This window comes from Neopsephotus bourkii, unplaced genomic scaffold (assembly GCF_033783945.1).
Source record: "Neopsephotus bourkii isolate Nb327-2 ecotype Australia unplaced genomic scaffold, CSIRO-AGI_Nbou_v1 NB_795, whole genome shotgun sequence".
NCBI lineage: Eukaryota > Metazoa > Chordata > Aves > Psittaciformes > Psittacidae > Neopsephotus > Neopsephotus bourkii.
The window spans coordinates 2,083,167-2,100,360 of NW_026901291.1; the positions used below are offsets into that span (position 1 = coordinate 2,083,167).

Sequence of the window (17,194 nt, forward strand, 5' to 3'; positions counted from 1 at the left end):
ATACTAAACATTTTTAAGTCAGCATGTTTACACAATATTAATGATAACAACAATGCATATACTCACCAACAGCAGCTGTGAAGTACTGCTCAATTTCATTGGGGGTGAGTGCCCTCTCCCATATAATGAATTCATCAAATGCCCCATTCACATAGCGCTTGGTCTGATCCCCCTCTGTTCCAGTCAGTAGATTTGCACTGGGGTCTCCGTAATCATAGAAAACTTTCCCATCGGGATCAGTTGTGTTTAGAGTTCCATTGACGTACACTTTCAGTCCTTCCCTTGATTTCCAAGTAAAAAGAATGTGAGTCCAGTAAGGACCTGCAAAACATCAAAAATTGCAGCAAAACCCATGAATCAATTCCACTTAGAGTCTTTCCAGTTCAGTATGTTTTTGCTGACTTGTGCAATGCTATAGAGCTGTATAGGATGTGCTAAGAGTGAATTATGGAATGCTGATGTCATGTATATTAATCTTTATACCCATGGGGAAGCCTATACTTTGGCAGAATGCCTGTTAGCTTTTCTCTCAACTATTTCTTGGGCTCACTGCAGTTTCATAAATTGTACTTGCTAAGTATTATTGGCCAAGATTTAAAGTCCCTTCAATTCTGTCTCAAAACACAGTTCAGCAAGAACAGCATAAAGACTGCTAAAACTGGAGAACAAGAAAATAGATTAACTAAAAACTGTCAGTGTTTCTCTCTTACACTTAGAGGGCCAAAAACATAATGTCAATTTTCACTTGGATTGGATATTCCACAAATACATAAATTATTCTACCATTTAGCTGTTTTTATCTTAAAATAAGATTTCCACACCGATTTATAAAGCTTTAAAAAACTCTGGTACTACAAGGTGAGAAAGTCCTATTTTACCACTGTTCAGGTAGTAAATTAAGGCAAGAAAAGGTTTAGTGATTGTCACTGGCATTACTAGAAGAACAGAATTTATTCCAGTTACAAGGTATTATTGCTCCTCAACAATACACAGGTTAGACAGAAACAGGAAGATATCTGATGTATCAAAGTGATCATTAATACTACACCATGGAACAAAAACTTGACACTCAACAGATGGCAAAATGACCAAAGCACTGAACACCCAATTAGGTAGTTAAATAAAGTCTTAATTGAGGAGGCAGCACAGGACAGCACAAGTATCCAGTTTTAGAATATACCAAGAACTGTCAGGGATTGACTTGGATTCTTCGCACAAGTTTACATCTAAGCAGTCAATCTATTGATGTCAATAACAATTTCACTTCACAAACAACTGAAGTTGGGTCTGGGGACTGTTCCTGAATTGCAAATGTTCTATAATACAGTATCACTGGTTTTTCAGCTCAAACTTTCTCTCTCTGCCCACATCAAGGGAACTTCTAAGCACAGAGCTCTACAGCTACTTCTATATATCCACTTCTCTTCCCTGAAGTTGTGGTCTTACCAATACACCTCTGTGCAGGAATAAAGTCAAACAAAACAACAAATAATTATAAAAATAAAATAAACTTTACCTGGTGGACTAAAGCTTGCTTTCCACTTCATCATTGCATTTCCACGGGTGTAAAATTCCACTGAGCCTTCAGCTTCATTTGAACAGATTTTGAAACCACTGGAAATTACTTGTCCACCAGAGGCAGGGAGAAACTTAGCTTGTTGGTCTTGAGTCTTCCAGAAGAAGGAAAATGTTACTCCTAATGAAAGGAAGCAAGAGATGTTAATGAGAAAACAAATGCAATTACAATTTTCCAGTACTGTAGGATAGAGGAAGTGGGAATGTTTTGGAGGACAGATGATCTGCCAGCATAAACAAGGACAGCATTTTTAAAAATCAACAATGCTATAACAGTTCAAGCCAAATAAACATCTCTTCCTCAATTTTGCATCACATGAGGACATCACTGCTTCCTGACTAGCTTCTATCAGTTAAAACTAAAGCTCTTTGAGCACCGAAAGTAATGAAGTTTTGTTTTGGGTTTCTTTTTTACATACTTATGCTTCCATTCCTTTGGCCTTATCTCTCCAGTCTCCTTACTTTTCTCACCCTGCTGCGATGATCCCCTTTTTCCTCCCGTGATCTTTACATATTTCAAAACACAAGTTGCTCTTGTACCTCCATAGCCTCCACTAGCACCCGCATCTTTTTTTCACATTCACCAAATGCCAAAAGAGCCAGAAATAGTACAATGACTGCTTCCAAGCTACTGATGGGCTAACTGGCTGCCAGCATGCCTATGCTTATTGAGTGGCAACCGTTGCTAATTACACTTTAATTTTTCTAGGCACATTACTACCTGTGTTTTCACACTTCAATGCACCAATAATTGCTGAAAGCAAAGATCCAGTGTAAAAGAAAGGAACAGAAACATCTGCAGAGCCACAGATGAAATTCTGAGGTCCCCACCTACCCAAAATCACAGAATTCTGCCCAAAACACAAGGGCCATCCTGCAAGCGCATGATTAACTTTGACCACAAGTAAACCTGTTCAATTAGCAGTCAAATCTATTATACCATAAAATTTAAGAGCTCTTTGGATTGCACATTAGTAAAAAAATATTATGTTTGTAAGATGGCTTGTTTCTTCAGTAAAGGTTACCTCAAGATGTTTGACTGAAACACAAGTAGCAAATCAAACCTCCTTTGCATTGCACAAGTTCGTAGTAGCTCTGCAGTAGAGCTGCTTCAGTCAAATACAATTAGAAAGAAAATGGCTCAACTAAACAGCTCTGAAAGGGTTCACCAGTTATAGTACAAAGTGCTAATAATAAAATCTGAGTTAAGAGCAGGTTGAGAAAAATCTTATGAAGTAAAGAAGTGGAAGAGGTTTGCCACAAAGAAACACAGTGAATTAAGTTGGCAACAACCCTGAAAATCACCTAAACTGCCTGCTCAAAGCAGTGCCAACTTCAGAGCTAGATCTGACTGCTTAGAGCTCAGCTGTAGATCTGGTTGCTTAGAGCTCAGCTGTGATTTTTATTGTCACTCCACATGCAGATTGCACAGCGTTGCTGTGCAAAATACCCCAATTCTTGGCCACACACGTTGCAAGGAAACATACCTCCTTAGATCTAATCAGCATTTCCTGTGGTACAATGTGCCTATATTGTTACCCATCATGTTTTCATTGTGCATCTCCAAGATTGTTTTAGCTCCATCTGCTTCTATAACCACATAGTTGAAGACAGCCCTTAGTATTCCCCTTTTTTCATGGAGTAAGGAAAAGCTTCAGCCTCTTCTCCCATGTCATACTATCCAGCCCCCTAAGTAATCAGCTGGACTGCATCTTGTCAGCATCTCTTCTGTATCAAGGGTCAAACATGGGAGACAGTACTTCAGTTATCGTCTCATGAGCACTGAACAGAGGGGAATAATCATCTCCTTTAACCTGCTGACTATGCTGTTTGGATCTGTAGTCAAAGTATTTGGATGATTTTATAGTGGGCAGTTCTGCAGGCCCCCAGGCAGTATGAACTTCACCAGTTTGCTACCAGATGGCTCAGCACAAGGTAATGAAGCCCTCAAGCTATTATGTACACTTATTGTTAAAATAACTTTTTTGTTTGTTTGTTTCACAATTATGTGGTTAAAGATGCAAAGGCCTTAAACAGCTCACTACAGTTGTTAGAATTCTTTTCCCCACTACTATCTGGAATGTAAATACTTTTTTATTTCACATTTCTTAGCAGAAAAGTTTAAAATTATATTATCGGAGAATAAATAACTGTAGTATCTTCCGTTTCTAATTGTTCTGTTTATCCTCATGACAGCATCCATCGATTTACAAGATATACATGCTATTCCCTGAACACTTTAAGCATGATAAAATAAGCGCTGTGGAAATGCTAATCAATTATCATTGGCCTCCTAGAAATCAATCAGTGTATGAACATCATCAGTCTCAGTTTGCTAGATCTTGATGGATACGGGCTTAAAGCTTTAAATGTTGTGAACTCCCAACTGAAGAATTTGAGGCTTGTTGTAAGCAAGTTGCAATACCTTCATCAGCAGATAAGCCTGAGTTCATACTTCAGTTTCTTTACCACACGAGTAACAGGTTGAAACGTACTATCATCTTCCACCACCTCAAAAGGCCACCAAAAGTGACCATGTTAATCTATTACTATGAGATTTCTCTGCCAAAGTCTCTTACAATTTTTGTCCTGCATTTCACCACACTTGGGAGATACTCAAGTGCTGGTATGCCTCCTTTACAGGCTGGGAGATGAAGTTAAAATGATGTACGCAGAGATACTAAGTAATAAAGCGTGACTGCAGTAGAGATGGATTCCCAAAATAAAAATTAAAGGCACACAACAAACACACAGTTTTGAAGTGCTATGTTGTGTATATGACCGCTTTTTTAATTTTTCTTTAACTTCCCACATGTTGACCAAATTCAGCTCCTCCTGTGTTCAAACTGACTATTAAGAGAACATTCTCTTGCATCTTTCAAAAATATTTATTTTGACTGAAAATGCCACTTCAATGAGGCCAAAACTGCTCTACAGAAAACCATTGTTTAAAAATTACTCATGAAAGGAGGAAGGCGGGGGAAGAATATTTCAACGTTTGAAAAACAAGAACAATTTGTTTTCTCAATTCAAAATAAAGAGTTCTGAAATATCATGAAATTTAGCCTAGGAAAAAAAAAACGTGATTTTTGTTTCACAGGTTGTAATATTTCATCTGAAAATATCCCGAGATTGTTTCAGAAAGCATACCCTGGTTAAGTGTACTTAACACCACTTTCACACAAATGCCACAAACAAACATCAAAGGATGCTAAAGCAATAGGAGGCTTGAATAAAATTATGTCTTATCATTGCTGCAGGTTTTATTTGATTTGGAGAAAACCAAATACACATTGTTTAGATAAAGGGGTGTTGGCTTAACCCCCCCCTTTTTTTTTTATACTGCTACTGTGATTTAGTATTTATTGTTTATATGATTTCACATTTTATCTGCTGAACATTTCAGTGTTTTATGGGTTTAATGTTCTTGTTAGAGAGATACTGGGAATGCTCTGGTACTATAAAAATAATTTATTGTTATCATTACATTATACTATAGATGTAGAAATAATATGATTTACTGATTATTTGTATTCCCAAGTGGTAAGAAAAAAAAGCTTATGAAAAGATACAGCATGTACCAGAAAAATACCTATGGTAAGACACAATTACTTTTTCCTAATAGTCTCAGGTAACAGCCATGTACCATCAGGTCTGAGCCTGGCATAATTTCTTAAAAAGTTCATAGATGGCTCTTGCGTTAGCAATTAAAATAAATAAATAAATAAATAAATCCTATTTCGGGAGATGGTATCTGTCTTAAGAGTGGCCCAAACCAATAAAAGTGAGAAAATTCAATGTTAACCATACTTTTCAAGCATAAGGGCTGCAGGAGTTTACATACGGAAAGCCACAATTTTCCACTGATCCATTTCTACTGAATGTCAAGTCTCCAGTGAATGTTTTATGCTAGTGACGAGTCGTATATTTGGTTTGACAATCACATAGTTTTAATAAGCTTCTGTAACCAGCACATTTTCAAACCTGTGTCCCCATTCCACCTGCTATTTTGTGACCATAGCCCAAGAAGAAGAAAGGGAAGAGAAAAAAACAATTTTGTTATTTCCAAAGATAAATCTAAAAAAAACCCACAAGCCAAAAAACCACATTCCTGCTAAGAGGCCACACTGAAAAACTGTCTCTTAAAACTAAATTTGAAACCTGTAGGACAACTTCTATTGTTTGTCAAACTGCAGTTCATGTATGATCAAACTTGGTGCCACAGACAAAGGTTTTGGGCACTGAAAGCTTATTTTAGTTTTTGTTTGACTTAATTGCACTGTACATCATTGATCTGAGTAGCTGGTGATTAATTCCAATTTAAACTGCAGCTAGGAAAGACTATTTTCAGCAACACTCAACTGTTTTAAAATTCAATAAAGGAAAGCATCAAGCTAGTAATTTAGAGTTCATTCCAATGAGGAAAGAAGTCACTGAATTACATAAATTGACAGCAAAGGAAATGTTAATAGCAATTAATGAATTTACTAACCTTCAGGTCCACAAACTTCTGGATTACTAATGCAAGAATTTTGATAGCTTCCAAAGAAGAGAAAGGTAACTCCCTTCTTTTCAGTGACGTAAATTCCTTTGTTCACCATTCCTTCTACAATATCTAATGGAAAAGAAAGATATAGTTTAATATTTGTATAAATCAAAACTTCCCAGAAACACAGTTCTAATACATTTGTATACCTCATATGTTTATCCAGTCCCAACTGTAGGTTTACTTCTGTTGGGGGATTTTTTTTTTTGTGGGTTTTTTGTTTTGTTTTGGGTTTTGTTGTTGTTGCTTGACTGGTTTTTCTTCTGTTTTGTTTTTGAGTTTGGTGGGGGTTTATTTCCTGGGCATTTGTAGGGTTTGGGTTTTTTCAAGAACCATACAGATAAGTCTCATTTCATATCTTCCCCTCTTTGAGGAAGAAGTCAACAAGTTTTGCCTCTAACTGAGAGATAAAATTTAGTTTCTTTTAAAAATTTGAGTGTGTATTAGAAAATGAAGCAAACATTTCTTTAGTCACCTGAATTCTAAGTTCATCTAGCCAGATTTACTCCTAAGGTAATGCATGTCTGTTTCCATAGTATTTCCCTTTCCACTGATGTCACTCTTTTTAATGTTATACTGAATATATCTTATTATGCATGAACTATGAAAATGGCCTATATAGCAGATAAGAAAGCAGCGAATGGAATTAGGGTCATTTGAGGTTCATTTTTAATAGAGTTCACATTTGCTAGCACACTTTCACTGTTAGAAAGTAGAAAAATAGTGGGTTTAGCATTCAAATACAAACCTCCAAGAATCTGTGCAGCCCTAATGACAGTTTTATCATTCCATCCTTCTCCTTAGGTCAGATTTTCCAAGAAGTAAAGAAGATGTGAGTTAAAACACAATCATAAAGTGGACGCTTGCACCTACCCAAGTATGAATGCTAGTGACTTAAATTAAATTGCTAAGATTATGCTTGTGTAGCTAATATCCAATCATTGGGTTTCTGCCCTGAGAGTTGTCATTTTCTGTTTTCCTTTTCTCTCCTGGTGTGTTGATGTAAAAAAAAGACAAAAAATATTAAAAGGACGTATCTACCCAGATTGCTTCTTGCCTTAAAAAAAACCCAAAACAAAACAAAACTGATCATGTTAATCAAAGATGTCATGGTTGACAAAATCTTACTTCCTGGCTTTGCAGATTTACTTGTTTTTGTCTTAATGTGTCCTTTAGAAATTACTAAGAAATAGTGAAAAGTAAATGGCTTCTTTTTCCTTCTAACCTTGAAATGCAAGCAATAAGAAAAACAGACCTATTGTTCTTTATGTTCCTCTGAAATGTTATCTCAGTTTATTTTAAGTGTAATACAAGTATTACCAGTTTCAGAGGACCACTGGGGCCCATTCTCCCATGGGCTACTGCTTAGCATGTTAATATCTCTCCCAGAAATTCAGGGTACTTCAGGTAACATTGCAGGAGTGCTTTTTCAATAACAGATGACAATATAAGCATAAACAGACCTTTACCACATGACCATATGAATCAAAACTGTGTTAACTTTGAATCCAATGTTACAAGAACCATCCAACCTTGACAAACGCAGAACAAAAAATATGTAAATCCTCACCTACAGTTGCAGAGAAGTTAGAGTAGGCAGAGTCATTGGTATATACAAAGGTAGAGTTATGGGAAGGAAGCACAGTGAAGTTGTGGATTCTTAGAGCTGGGTGGAACAACAAAAGAAAATAAGCAAATAAGCAAAACAATGAATAAACACAATCAGTAATGAATTGACCAGTTCATATCTCTCAACATACAGATGTTGATCAGTGGCCTTTAAAATTATCATGCAACCACTTCTCCTAAGGACTTGTATACTTTTGAATGTTACATCCTTTAACTACACAAGGTAAATACAGTATCAGTTAAACATTTGTTTTTTTCTCACTGTAAACTGAGAAGGAAAGCTATTAAAAAATACAACTGCTGATGAAGAGCTCTGAAATATGATCCTGTTGGTAAGGAGCTCTGCAATTATACCAAAAAATATTGTACTGGTGCAAAAACTATGGGCAATTTAAGGTCTGGACTCCCAAGTACAAGAGAGACATGCACTTACGGAAGCAAGTCCAGTGGAAGGCTGAGAATGCTGGCACTGCTCAGCCTGGACATGAGAGAGCTCAGGATCTTATCAATGTTTATAAACACACAGTGACACTAAAGATAGTGCCAGACTCTCCTTAGTTATATACAGTGAAGAGATAAGAGGCAATGGGCACATATTAAAATATGAGAAAGCCCATCTAAACATAAGGAAAAAATACCTCAACTGTTTTATATCTGACAATAAAATGTTATTTTCCATTTTTTTTAATTTTGATAATTTAACATTGCCCACTGTAATTATTTACCCTGGGCAGGCAAACAGAGCTTGAGGGAATGCCCATGGAAGTAAACAGACATTGCTGTGGGATTTAAGCCAACTGAGCTTATACAAGGGAAAGGCAAAGGCTCTTAAAGGAAAAAAAAAAAACAAACCATGCTAACACCTCCAGATAAAAAGATGTGGAAAACAAGGGGTCAGATGAGAAACCTGAACACGGTCACATCTTTTTTCGTTTGTTATATTTTAAGTTGATTGTTTCCCTTCAATTGCTTCTACTGCTGAGATGATAAAATTAATTCACTGACACTCACAACACAAATGCTTTGAGAGATATAAATCTGGCTTCACACACAATGACTTCAACAAATAAAATGGATTAACATGATGGACAGATTATGATGCTTCAAGGATTTAAGAGGAGAAACATGGAATGAAAATAACTGCATGATGTGATGAGTGGAAAAACAAGGCAGGCTCTAGCAAAAAACAGAAGAGTTGTGTAATCAGAATGGTATCAAAAACAAGCAAATTGTCACCTGCATTAGATTAAAAACAGAAAACTTTTCCGGTATATCAAAGTCAAATCTCAGACAGATACATAAGAACTCTGCTGGAGGCACCTGAAGTAATAGCTGTGTGTTATAAGACACAATATAAGCAACTGAAGAATTTTAACTATCCAGTATACTAAAGAAAAACTCAACATTATCAGAGTTGCTCTGCAGAGAGTGAGATTTTTTGCTCCTGATATCCTTTGCTAACAATAGTAAGACAAAGTACTCCAAACATTTTTTAGCAAAGTAATACAGCTGGCTCCTTTGTAGTTATTTAACACAATGTCATTATAGCAGTCAAAGGAGATTGCTCATGTGAGCCAGTCCTATTCCTGTAAGTGAAGGTTTGTAGGATCAGGAACTTTCTATGCTCTGCTCTATCTTTTACAAAATACAATTGAAAAGATTTCTGAATTTTGCTGAAGTAATTTAACATAACTTGAAAAATAATCTAACATTAATTGCCAGTTGCTATTGCGCTCTTTCAGACACTTTCAAAAATAACTTTGTTGTAACACAAGTGCTATAACAGTGCTAGATATGGACAGCTTTACTCTTCTTGAAACTACAGTGTCAGAAAAATACTTTAACACACTGTTTGAGAACTCACATGGTAACTTTTTGTAAGCCAAATTATGATTCTACTGAAGTCAAAAGGAATGCTGCCATCAGCTTCTAACGGGAGCAGAATATTGCCCAGATTTATTTCTGGTGAGCCAATTTCATTCCTTTAAGAAGTTTTGTGGTAAGATGGGTCAAAGTCTACGCTTACAACACATGGATCTTTTTCCCTACTTAGGAACAGAGACTGATAGTGCAATTTTTGCATAATAAGTAGCGGTAACTTCACAATTTTCTTAACATCTTTCATGTAAGGTTGTAAAGGTCTCTAACTCCAGATTTAATCTTCTGCATCTTTGAGTGAAGATATTGCAGTAACCAGTAGAAGTACAGCAGCTACCCCTCTCACAAGTACAGAACTGTGCAGCTCTACTGCTAAGGTGGTAGCCGTAGTGTAGAAAATACTGAGGAACATACATCAACCGAACTTGGAACTGACTAAAATGTCAGAGGAGAAAAAGCACTCCATGTGAATAATACTAAGGGACCTTTGAGTCTCAAAAGGAGACAGAGCATACCCGAAAATTTCATCTGAAAGGAATGGCCCTGCAAGCCCATAACACTGCAATCAGATACAGTGGTTTGGTCAAAGTTCCACTAATTACATCACCTGCACATCCCCAGAAAACCTCCACCACCCTTTTTGGTCCTGATGTGAAACATCAGAATGAGAAAACTGCTAAATCCAACCAAACTGCCTTTTAATATCATTCCCTCAGGGATCCTGTGGTCCTGACAACTGACTTTTTCAAATCACTGAGAGTTTTGTCTTACCAAAACTACCTTTATTTTGCTTGACTGGAAAAAAATATTTTGAACTAATGGTGCAATACTGCTTTTAAGGGAATACCCAAAAGCAGACAGAAGTGGGTCAGTATACAGATAAGAACTTACACTTTTCTTTCTGTAGATAGTACATGGAAATTTCAAATTGCAGGAAGAATTTGGGCACTTAACTCCTTCAAAAAAGCAGTAGGCACTTCACTGCCAGCATAGCCAGCTATCTCAGTTACTGAGTGTATTAGCATGTACCAAAGCAACCAATCTCAATGTGATTTCAATGACTCTTTGCATCATAAACCTTCTCTCTCTATAACCTTAACAATGCGTAGACAGCTCATAAAACATCTGAGAATACTCTGTAAAATCAGTTCACATACATTACCATTTGGACACTGGAGCACTACAAAAACGTTAACTGAAAAAAAATAAAAATCTCAACTGCAGTGGTATAAAACCTAACCCCTTTCGTTTCTTCTGATCCCCTTCTACTTACAGACTGCCACAAATACTTATGTTATTGCCACTGTCAACGAATCCTTTATCTACCTCCATTTGTATCCCGAAATTCATGAATTCCATCCACATCTTCCAATGGCCAGTAATGGGAAGCTGATGCGAGAACTTTGAACCCTTTCAAGAAATACAGATGAAAAGGTTATTAAATTAAGAGCCAACAAGGAGCGTAGTCAAATTTGCCACAGAAGAAAGCAATAAGGGAAGTCAATAGTTAACCACAATATTTTATGTCAGTCAAGTACAGCACATAAGCAAGATGATAATTCAAAATGGCAGAGTAGACTAAAACCATCTGATTGATCACTCCAGAAAATCTGGTTTTAAAGCTCAACTGATTTTTATTTTAACTGCACTTAAAATGGGCAACAATCTCTGACTAAATCCCTGTTACTATACTGGATTGCACTTTTTGAAGTAACAGTTAAGTCATTCAAGACTAATCTCAAAACATTACTCATAGTTCTAAACACACCATGGATAGTACAAAGCACTGAGAAAGGAAAGCATGGGAGAATATTTAGCCTTTATAGCATACTACTACAACTCCTGCCTCCTTCATAGGTAACTCAGCTCTCCCTGACTTGAGAAACTGGAGTTCCTAGGAATTTTCATTCCTAAACAATATCTAACAAATGATTCATAATTGATCAGGATCTACTATTGGCCTACCTGACTAGAACTGTTTGAAGTTGTCTTACCACAGATGGTGATGTCTTCAGAGAAACAGATGAGATTCTGTGCCTATACCTTTCCTTTAAATATTTGGAAGACACAGGGAAAGGCATGACTGCTAACAAAAGGAGAAAGGTACTGCCAACATAAGCAAATAGCGACACAGAATAAGCATATACAAAACCCAGACTAAAAGTTCCAGGCAACCCAAACTCAACTAAGCCGAGCATGACAAAGCATGCCAAGGAAACAGGATCTAGGAACAAGGTTTTTTGCATTCCCATAAACTACTTCTGCACACATGCTTAAGTTCTATCTTCAAAAAACATATTCTGACTGCTGCTAAAGGAAGTTATAAATTGCTATGCTATTAAGAGCATCCACATAGCCTACCTGTGCTAACATATCTCCATCTGGCTTTAATCAAACTACTAATTCTACTCCACAGAGAACAGAACATGCCTGCTGTTTCACAGTGCGCTTATATACAAATATCTCTTGTTCCCATTAACATCTTTATGTATCAAAATAGAAAAAGGATTAAAGTCAAGAGAGGTAGTAGAAAAAAAAATACTGAGACAAATAGAAATGAAGAATCCAGGGAGAAAATAATTTGATGCCAAAAAACCTGTCATAACGTGGCACAAGAATTTTATTGTTAGCAGTAGTAGCAGCATAGCGACAAAGCCACAGCTGGCATCAAACTCCTAAGAAGCAGTTCTATTTTAAGGAGCTTACATTTAAAAGGTTGCAAAAATGCGCAAAAATAATTGGAAGGAAAATAGATATGCAGCAAAGTGAATTGCCTAGACCCACATGTCTGTGGCCTTCCCAGCTCCCAGTTCTGAACTGTACAAAGCCACGCTGTTGCCAGACTACCAGCCAATCAGCCTCCTGAAGATCTCCGAAAACAAATACCTGTTCCAAGTATTAGTTGCATTCACGGCAATATCCTTTCAATAGGTAACTATACTGTGTTTAGAACAACCACAGGACCTCTTTACAAGTCTAGCTCCAATTCAGAAAGCATTACACACAAATTAGGTGTTGTGTAACATCCACCTTTAGTGCGGGAAGCTCCCCCCACCACCACCCCCCCCACCCCCCGTTTCATCAGCTAGAAGCCAGTGATCCTCGAGACTGTACTTCTTTGCTTTCCAGTCAAGGCAGAACAAAAGCAACTAATGGGGGTGAAACTACTGTAATAGCAGATAACATAGCTTTGCCACATCGCACTGTATTTCATTTGAAAATAATTACATATGGTTAAAATTTAAAAGCACAAAGCAATACATGCATTGCTAAAGCAGTAAAATTGTACTTGTACACCACCATGAGGCTCGAGGTTAAACTATTTATATAAAACCAGAAGAATTCTGTAGTTACACACAGACACCAAGTAAGCTTTAGGAAAGTTTTTTCTACATTGAAAACATCTGAGAGATCCTTAATATGGTCTATAACCAACTTAAATTAAGGCATGAAGACTAGGAGGAGGGGAGACGACTTGAAGCTACGCAAAACTACAGCAAAGTACACAAGCTGGCATATCTAACTGTAAATCATTGAATTGAAAATGCTGAACTCATTGAGGGGAAAAAGAAAACAGGCTGAGTAGAGGTCTGATTCAAAAAGTCATGCTGAAAGAAAGGACTAAAACATAAACAGTTTATATTTTCTATCTGTCAAATGCAAACCATTTTTCTCCATTCTGCACAGAATTTTCAGAAGGTAAGTTACTGAATTTAAAATGACTGGTACAGTCTGATACTTTAGACTATTACATTTTTTAATATATAGTTGATATTAAATATAGGATCACAGTTTCTTTCGAGCTGCTAAGAAAATTAAAAAATACAAACCAAAAAAGCAAATAAACACGTAAGCACATCATCATAAAATGCAAATAGACCACTCCTTACCTGGGTGTTTGGGTAACTGGGAATAGTTTCCATACACCTGGACATAAAACAGAACATAATGAGACACAGTGAGGCAAAACTTCCTAAGAGGAATCCAAATATATCTCAATACTGACCATATTCAGAACATTACCTGATATTTGTACTGAAATAAAATCAGCAGAGAATAATGACAAGAGAGCAGAGATGATAAGTTCTCCATGGTCTATTTAAGGTTAAAAGTAAAACTGAAATATAAGTTCTATAAGATTTCAATCACAGATTTTCCTTTGCTACTTCTTGTATTAAAAGGTGCATTTTCCATGAAGATTCAAAAAGTCCATTCCTTCAATGATGGCAAAATATCCTTCCAAACCTTTAAGTAGTGTTTGTTTGCTTCACACTTTGTTCTCTTCATTTAACTCTAAATAAATTACTGTGATTGGAGGAAAATTAAAAGAAATGTGCATCAGATCCAAAAGTTGTACTGTTCCATGGAAAGTAGTCAAATATTTCTGTTACAATCTGTGCCAAAAAGAAAAGATCTTGTTTTCAGCTTTCTTCCTATGGTTGCCTTTTCCTTTCAAATTACTTTCACGTTGTCAGAGATCTGAAGCCAGTTTTAGTTTTGCAAGCAAGAAAACATACTTCCTTGTAGCACATACAGCATATAACTCTCACTATTCCTCTGAAACTGAACTGAAAAGAGTTGCTAACTCCTCACTTGTCCCGCTCACGTTTGTACCTCCATCCCAGATCTTTTTGGGTGGAGAGCAAGTCTGAGTGATGTCATACTTTCTCCTCAAACTTTGTCCCATTCTGGTACTCTATTTATATCACGTTGCTGCTGTCTCTTTTCTGGGTCCTAACACCAGCCAGCTAGGAACAAGTGGAAAGAAATCAATGTGCTTCGGCAAACACATAAAAGAGATTACTACTCTTTGCAAGCTGCACACTTAAGAAGAATCAAAGGCACAACAAGTGTGCTTAATTCAAACACTTAAGAAAAACAAAACAGGTTTTGGGCAGGAGATTTTGAAGGAAAGCTAAGATACATGTATTAAAACAAAAGAGTGTATTTCTGCCTAAAGCAGCATAACTTGAAAAAAGTACTGAATTAAACTACATTGCACTCTAAGAGATAATTTTCCTGTATATCAAGAAGGGGAAACTGAGGCATTAAAGATTTCACTGATTTGCTCAAAGCTGAACAATGAAACCAGTAGAACTAGGAAAATATTTCTATAGTTACCACTATTATATATAAAAGATAATTACATTTAAACTATTTTTAAAAGCCTCCCAATTATACTACATCAGAAATATTAGCCATCATTTTGCACAGAAAACAAAAAAAGCAGCTAAAACTTGTGGGTAGTCTTCATTTAATCTGCTCCTTTATGGTAAAATCTTGTTTTCAGTTCCCTCAGAGTTCTATTTTCAGTGAAATAAATTGTAATAGTAGTACTTTTAACAAAAATAGATAAGCTTTCCTTCCCTGTTCATTTCTCCCCTTTTCCTTATCCTCATGAGCAATTTCAAGGTGGTGTAGGCAAGACTAGAAACTAAATATCAGAAACAGACCATGTTAATATTGCAACAGAAATCAAATTATTTTATTTACCTTTGCTTTTGCCAAAAGCTAGGTCAATATATTGGATTTTGTTTTCAGCCCCAGATGCTTACTCATACAGCAAAACATTCTTTGCCTAAAATCAATATACACATAAGCTCCTGGTTATAGGAAAGTGACCACATTTCCTGCTTCCAAGCCTGTCGCTGCCTCTTTATGCCTTATCTTCTGACCATAAGTTACACTCCCTCACTTCCCATCCATTTTGTGACTCTTGGTCCCAACTCTCCAGATATCTCTATCAGCCTCTATTTGCCCAGTTCCTTTACTTAGCTCTATTCCTTAGAGTATATTAGCCCTATTACTTGTCTACTTCATCACAGCTTCTGCACCAAACTCTAGCTGATTTTAACTTTGAGGATGAAACAGTTTTACGATGACATTTTATATAGAAATTATACAGCTGGAAGATCAGCTGGTGGTAGCTGTGCTCCTGACTTACTCAGTTTATCCATACCCTGGATGGATACTGAACTTCCAAAGTTTCTGGTGGTAACTAGCCCCTCGCAAATGACTGGGGAGTACATGGGGCTCCAGGGTCCAAAGACTGAAGAGATAAAAATTAACTGTGGACATTCATGTGGCATATGAATGTTTCAATGTTACCAAAAGTTTAATACTACAAAACCTCTCTGCTGAAAGAAAAAAAAGCTTAACTTTTTATTTTGTAACTCAGATTTTATCTGCAACAAAATAATTTTGAACGTTTTGAATTTCAGTTCCTTCAAAAATTTAGTTTCCCCATGTAGTTTAAACCAGTCTGACTTTTGTTCATTTCTCTGTAAGGGTTTTTTGTTTGTTTTTTTGACTCCCTCTCTAATTACTGTTAGCCACAAACTCTTCTATATCCTGAAGGAAAAGGAGGAATTCTGAGTAAATCCAAGGAATTCTATTTCATGTAATGACAAATAGAGACACCCTTAGAAATAATAGAGCTGCAGCTAAAAAATCCTGAAAAAAGCTAAAATGTAGAAAGACAGGAATTTGAAATATTTGCCAAGAGAGGCCTGTCTAGGGAAAGAATATGCTTACCAAAACAATTGTGAGAATCCAAGCAAACATGTACACTGCCAAAAATTTCTGTGGAAACAGCAAATTGCAAGCAGACATCGGAAATTATCTGCAGAAACAAATTCTGAATGTATTCCTGTGATCCTCTGGAAACCTGATCTGAAAAGTCACACTGCTTCCACCACAGACCAGAGGCAGCACCGGGCATCTGGCACACAAGGAGTAACTGATTCAACAATCAGAGAACCTGCAGATGAAATAATGTTCATTTAAAGTACTTACGTGTCAATAAAAGCACAAAGGTCTGCATATGCTGGGTAACTGGGCAGCCCACACTAAGCCTGCTGGATAGGTTTCTTCCCAGCACAGCTCTCCCACCAGATGTTCTGGGGCCCTGTTAAAGGGGTTAGAGCTGTGCCCCATGTTACAGTGCTGGGGGTCCATTAAAGCCTGTAGATTTTCTGTCCCACTTAAGTAGAGAGCAGCAGAAAGGCCAGGGAGGAGACATACTGCAGCTCAGACATTTGCTAACAGGTAGAATGAGCTCCCTATACAGAACAGAAAGCCTGGTGATCTATAACAACAACCACAGGCTTGCAAACGGCACTGGGAAATGATGTGCCCCAGGTTTCTCTCCACACCCCCTTTTCCTCCCCTTACCTTTTATTTTTTGGAAAATGGGAGCCTTCCAAAGACAAAGGATTAATAGAAAAGAAGCTCCGTTGTTACATATTGGTGATGCTGGTTGCAACACTTCAGAGCAACGTGACTGTGACCTATCATGCAATAATTAAACTCTTCAGCTCCATTTTCAGCTTTCCTTGTTCACTTCGTGTTCACTCAGAATGACAATAATACATTATTGAAACAGAAAAATCAGCAAATGCAGTACCTGACATTTGTCAGGAAATGAATAATAACCTGAAGTTAAAAATCTTTATGTAAATCACAAGGGAGAATAATCCTATAAAGACTGCTTTATACTAGAGAAGACAATCTGTAATACCGCTTTCTTCCTTTGTTTTCATTGGAATCATTAACTTTCCACAAGAG

At 36.8% G+C, this 17,194-nt stretch overlaps 1 protein-coding gene across 3 annotated transcripts in view; it reads right to left on the reverse strand.

The window, feature by feature from the left end:
• Positions 1-14,500, reverse strand: part of ADGRD1 (adhesion G protein-coupled receptor D1) — a 142,273-nt gene extending 127,773 nt beyond the window's left edge. Inside the window, exons 1-7 of one of the 3 annotated variants that reach the window (XM_061355368.1) lie at positions 13,652-14,500; positions 13,519-13,555; positions 10,955-11,038; positions 7,692-7,787; positions 6,068-6,190; positions 1,517-1,696; positions 67-321 (exon numbers count right to left, since the gene is read on the reverse strand). In XM_061355368.1, coding sequence (XP_061211352.1) covers positions 67-321; positions 1,517-1,696; positions 6,068-6,190; positions 7,692-7,787; positions 10,955-11,038; positions 13,519-13,555; positions 13,652-13,720 — 844 coding nt within the window. In that variant the 5' untranslated portion in view covers positions 13,721-14,500. The remainder of the gene's footprint in view (positions 1-66; positions 322-1,516; positions 1,697-6,067; positions 6,191-7,691; positions 7,788-10,954; positions 11,039-13,518; positions 13,556-13,651) is intronic. The other 2 variants (XM_061355372.1, XM_061355371.1) reach the window with 2 other exon arrangements.
• Positions 14,501-17,194: the final 2,694 nt, after the last annotated feature.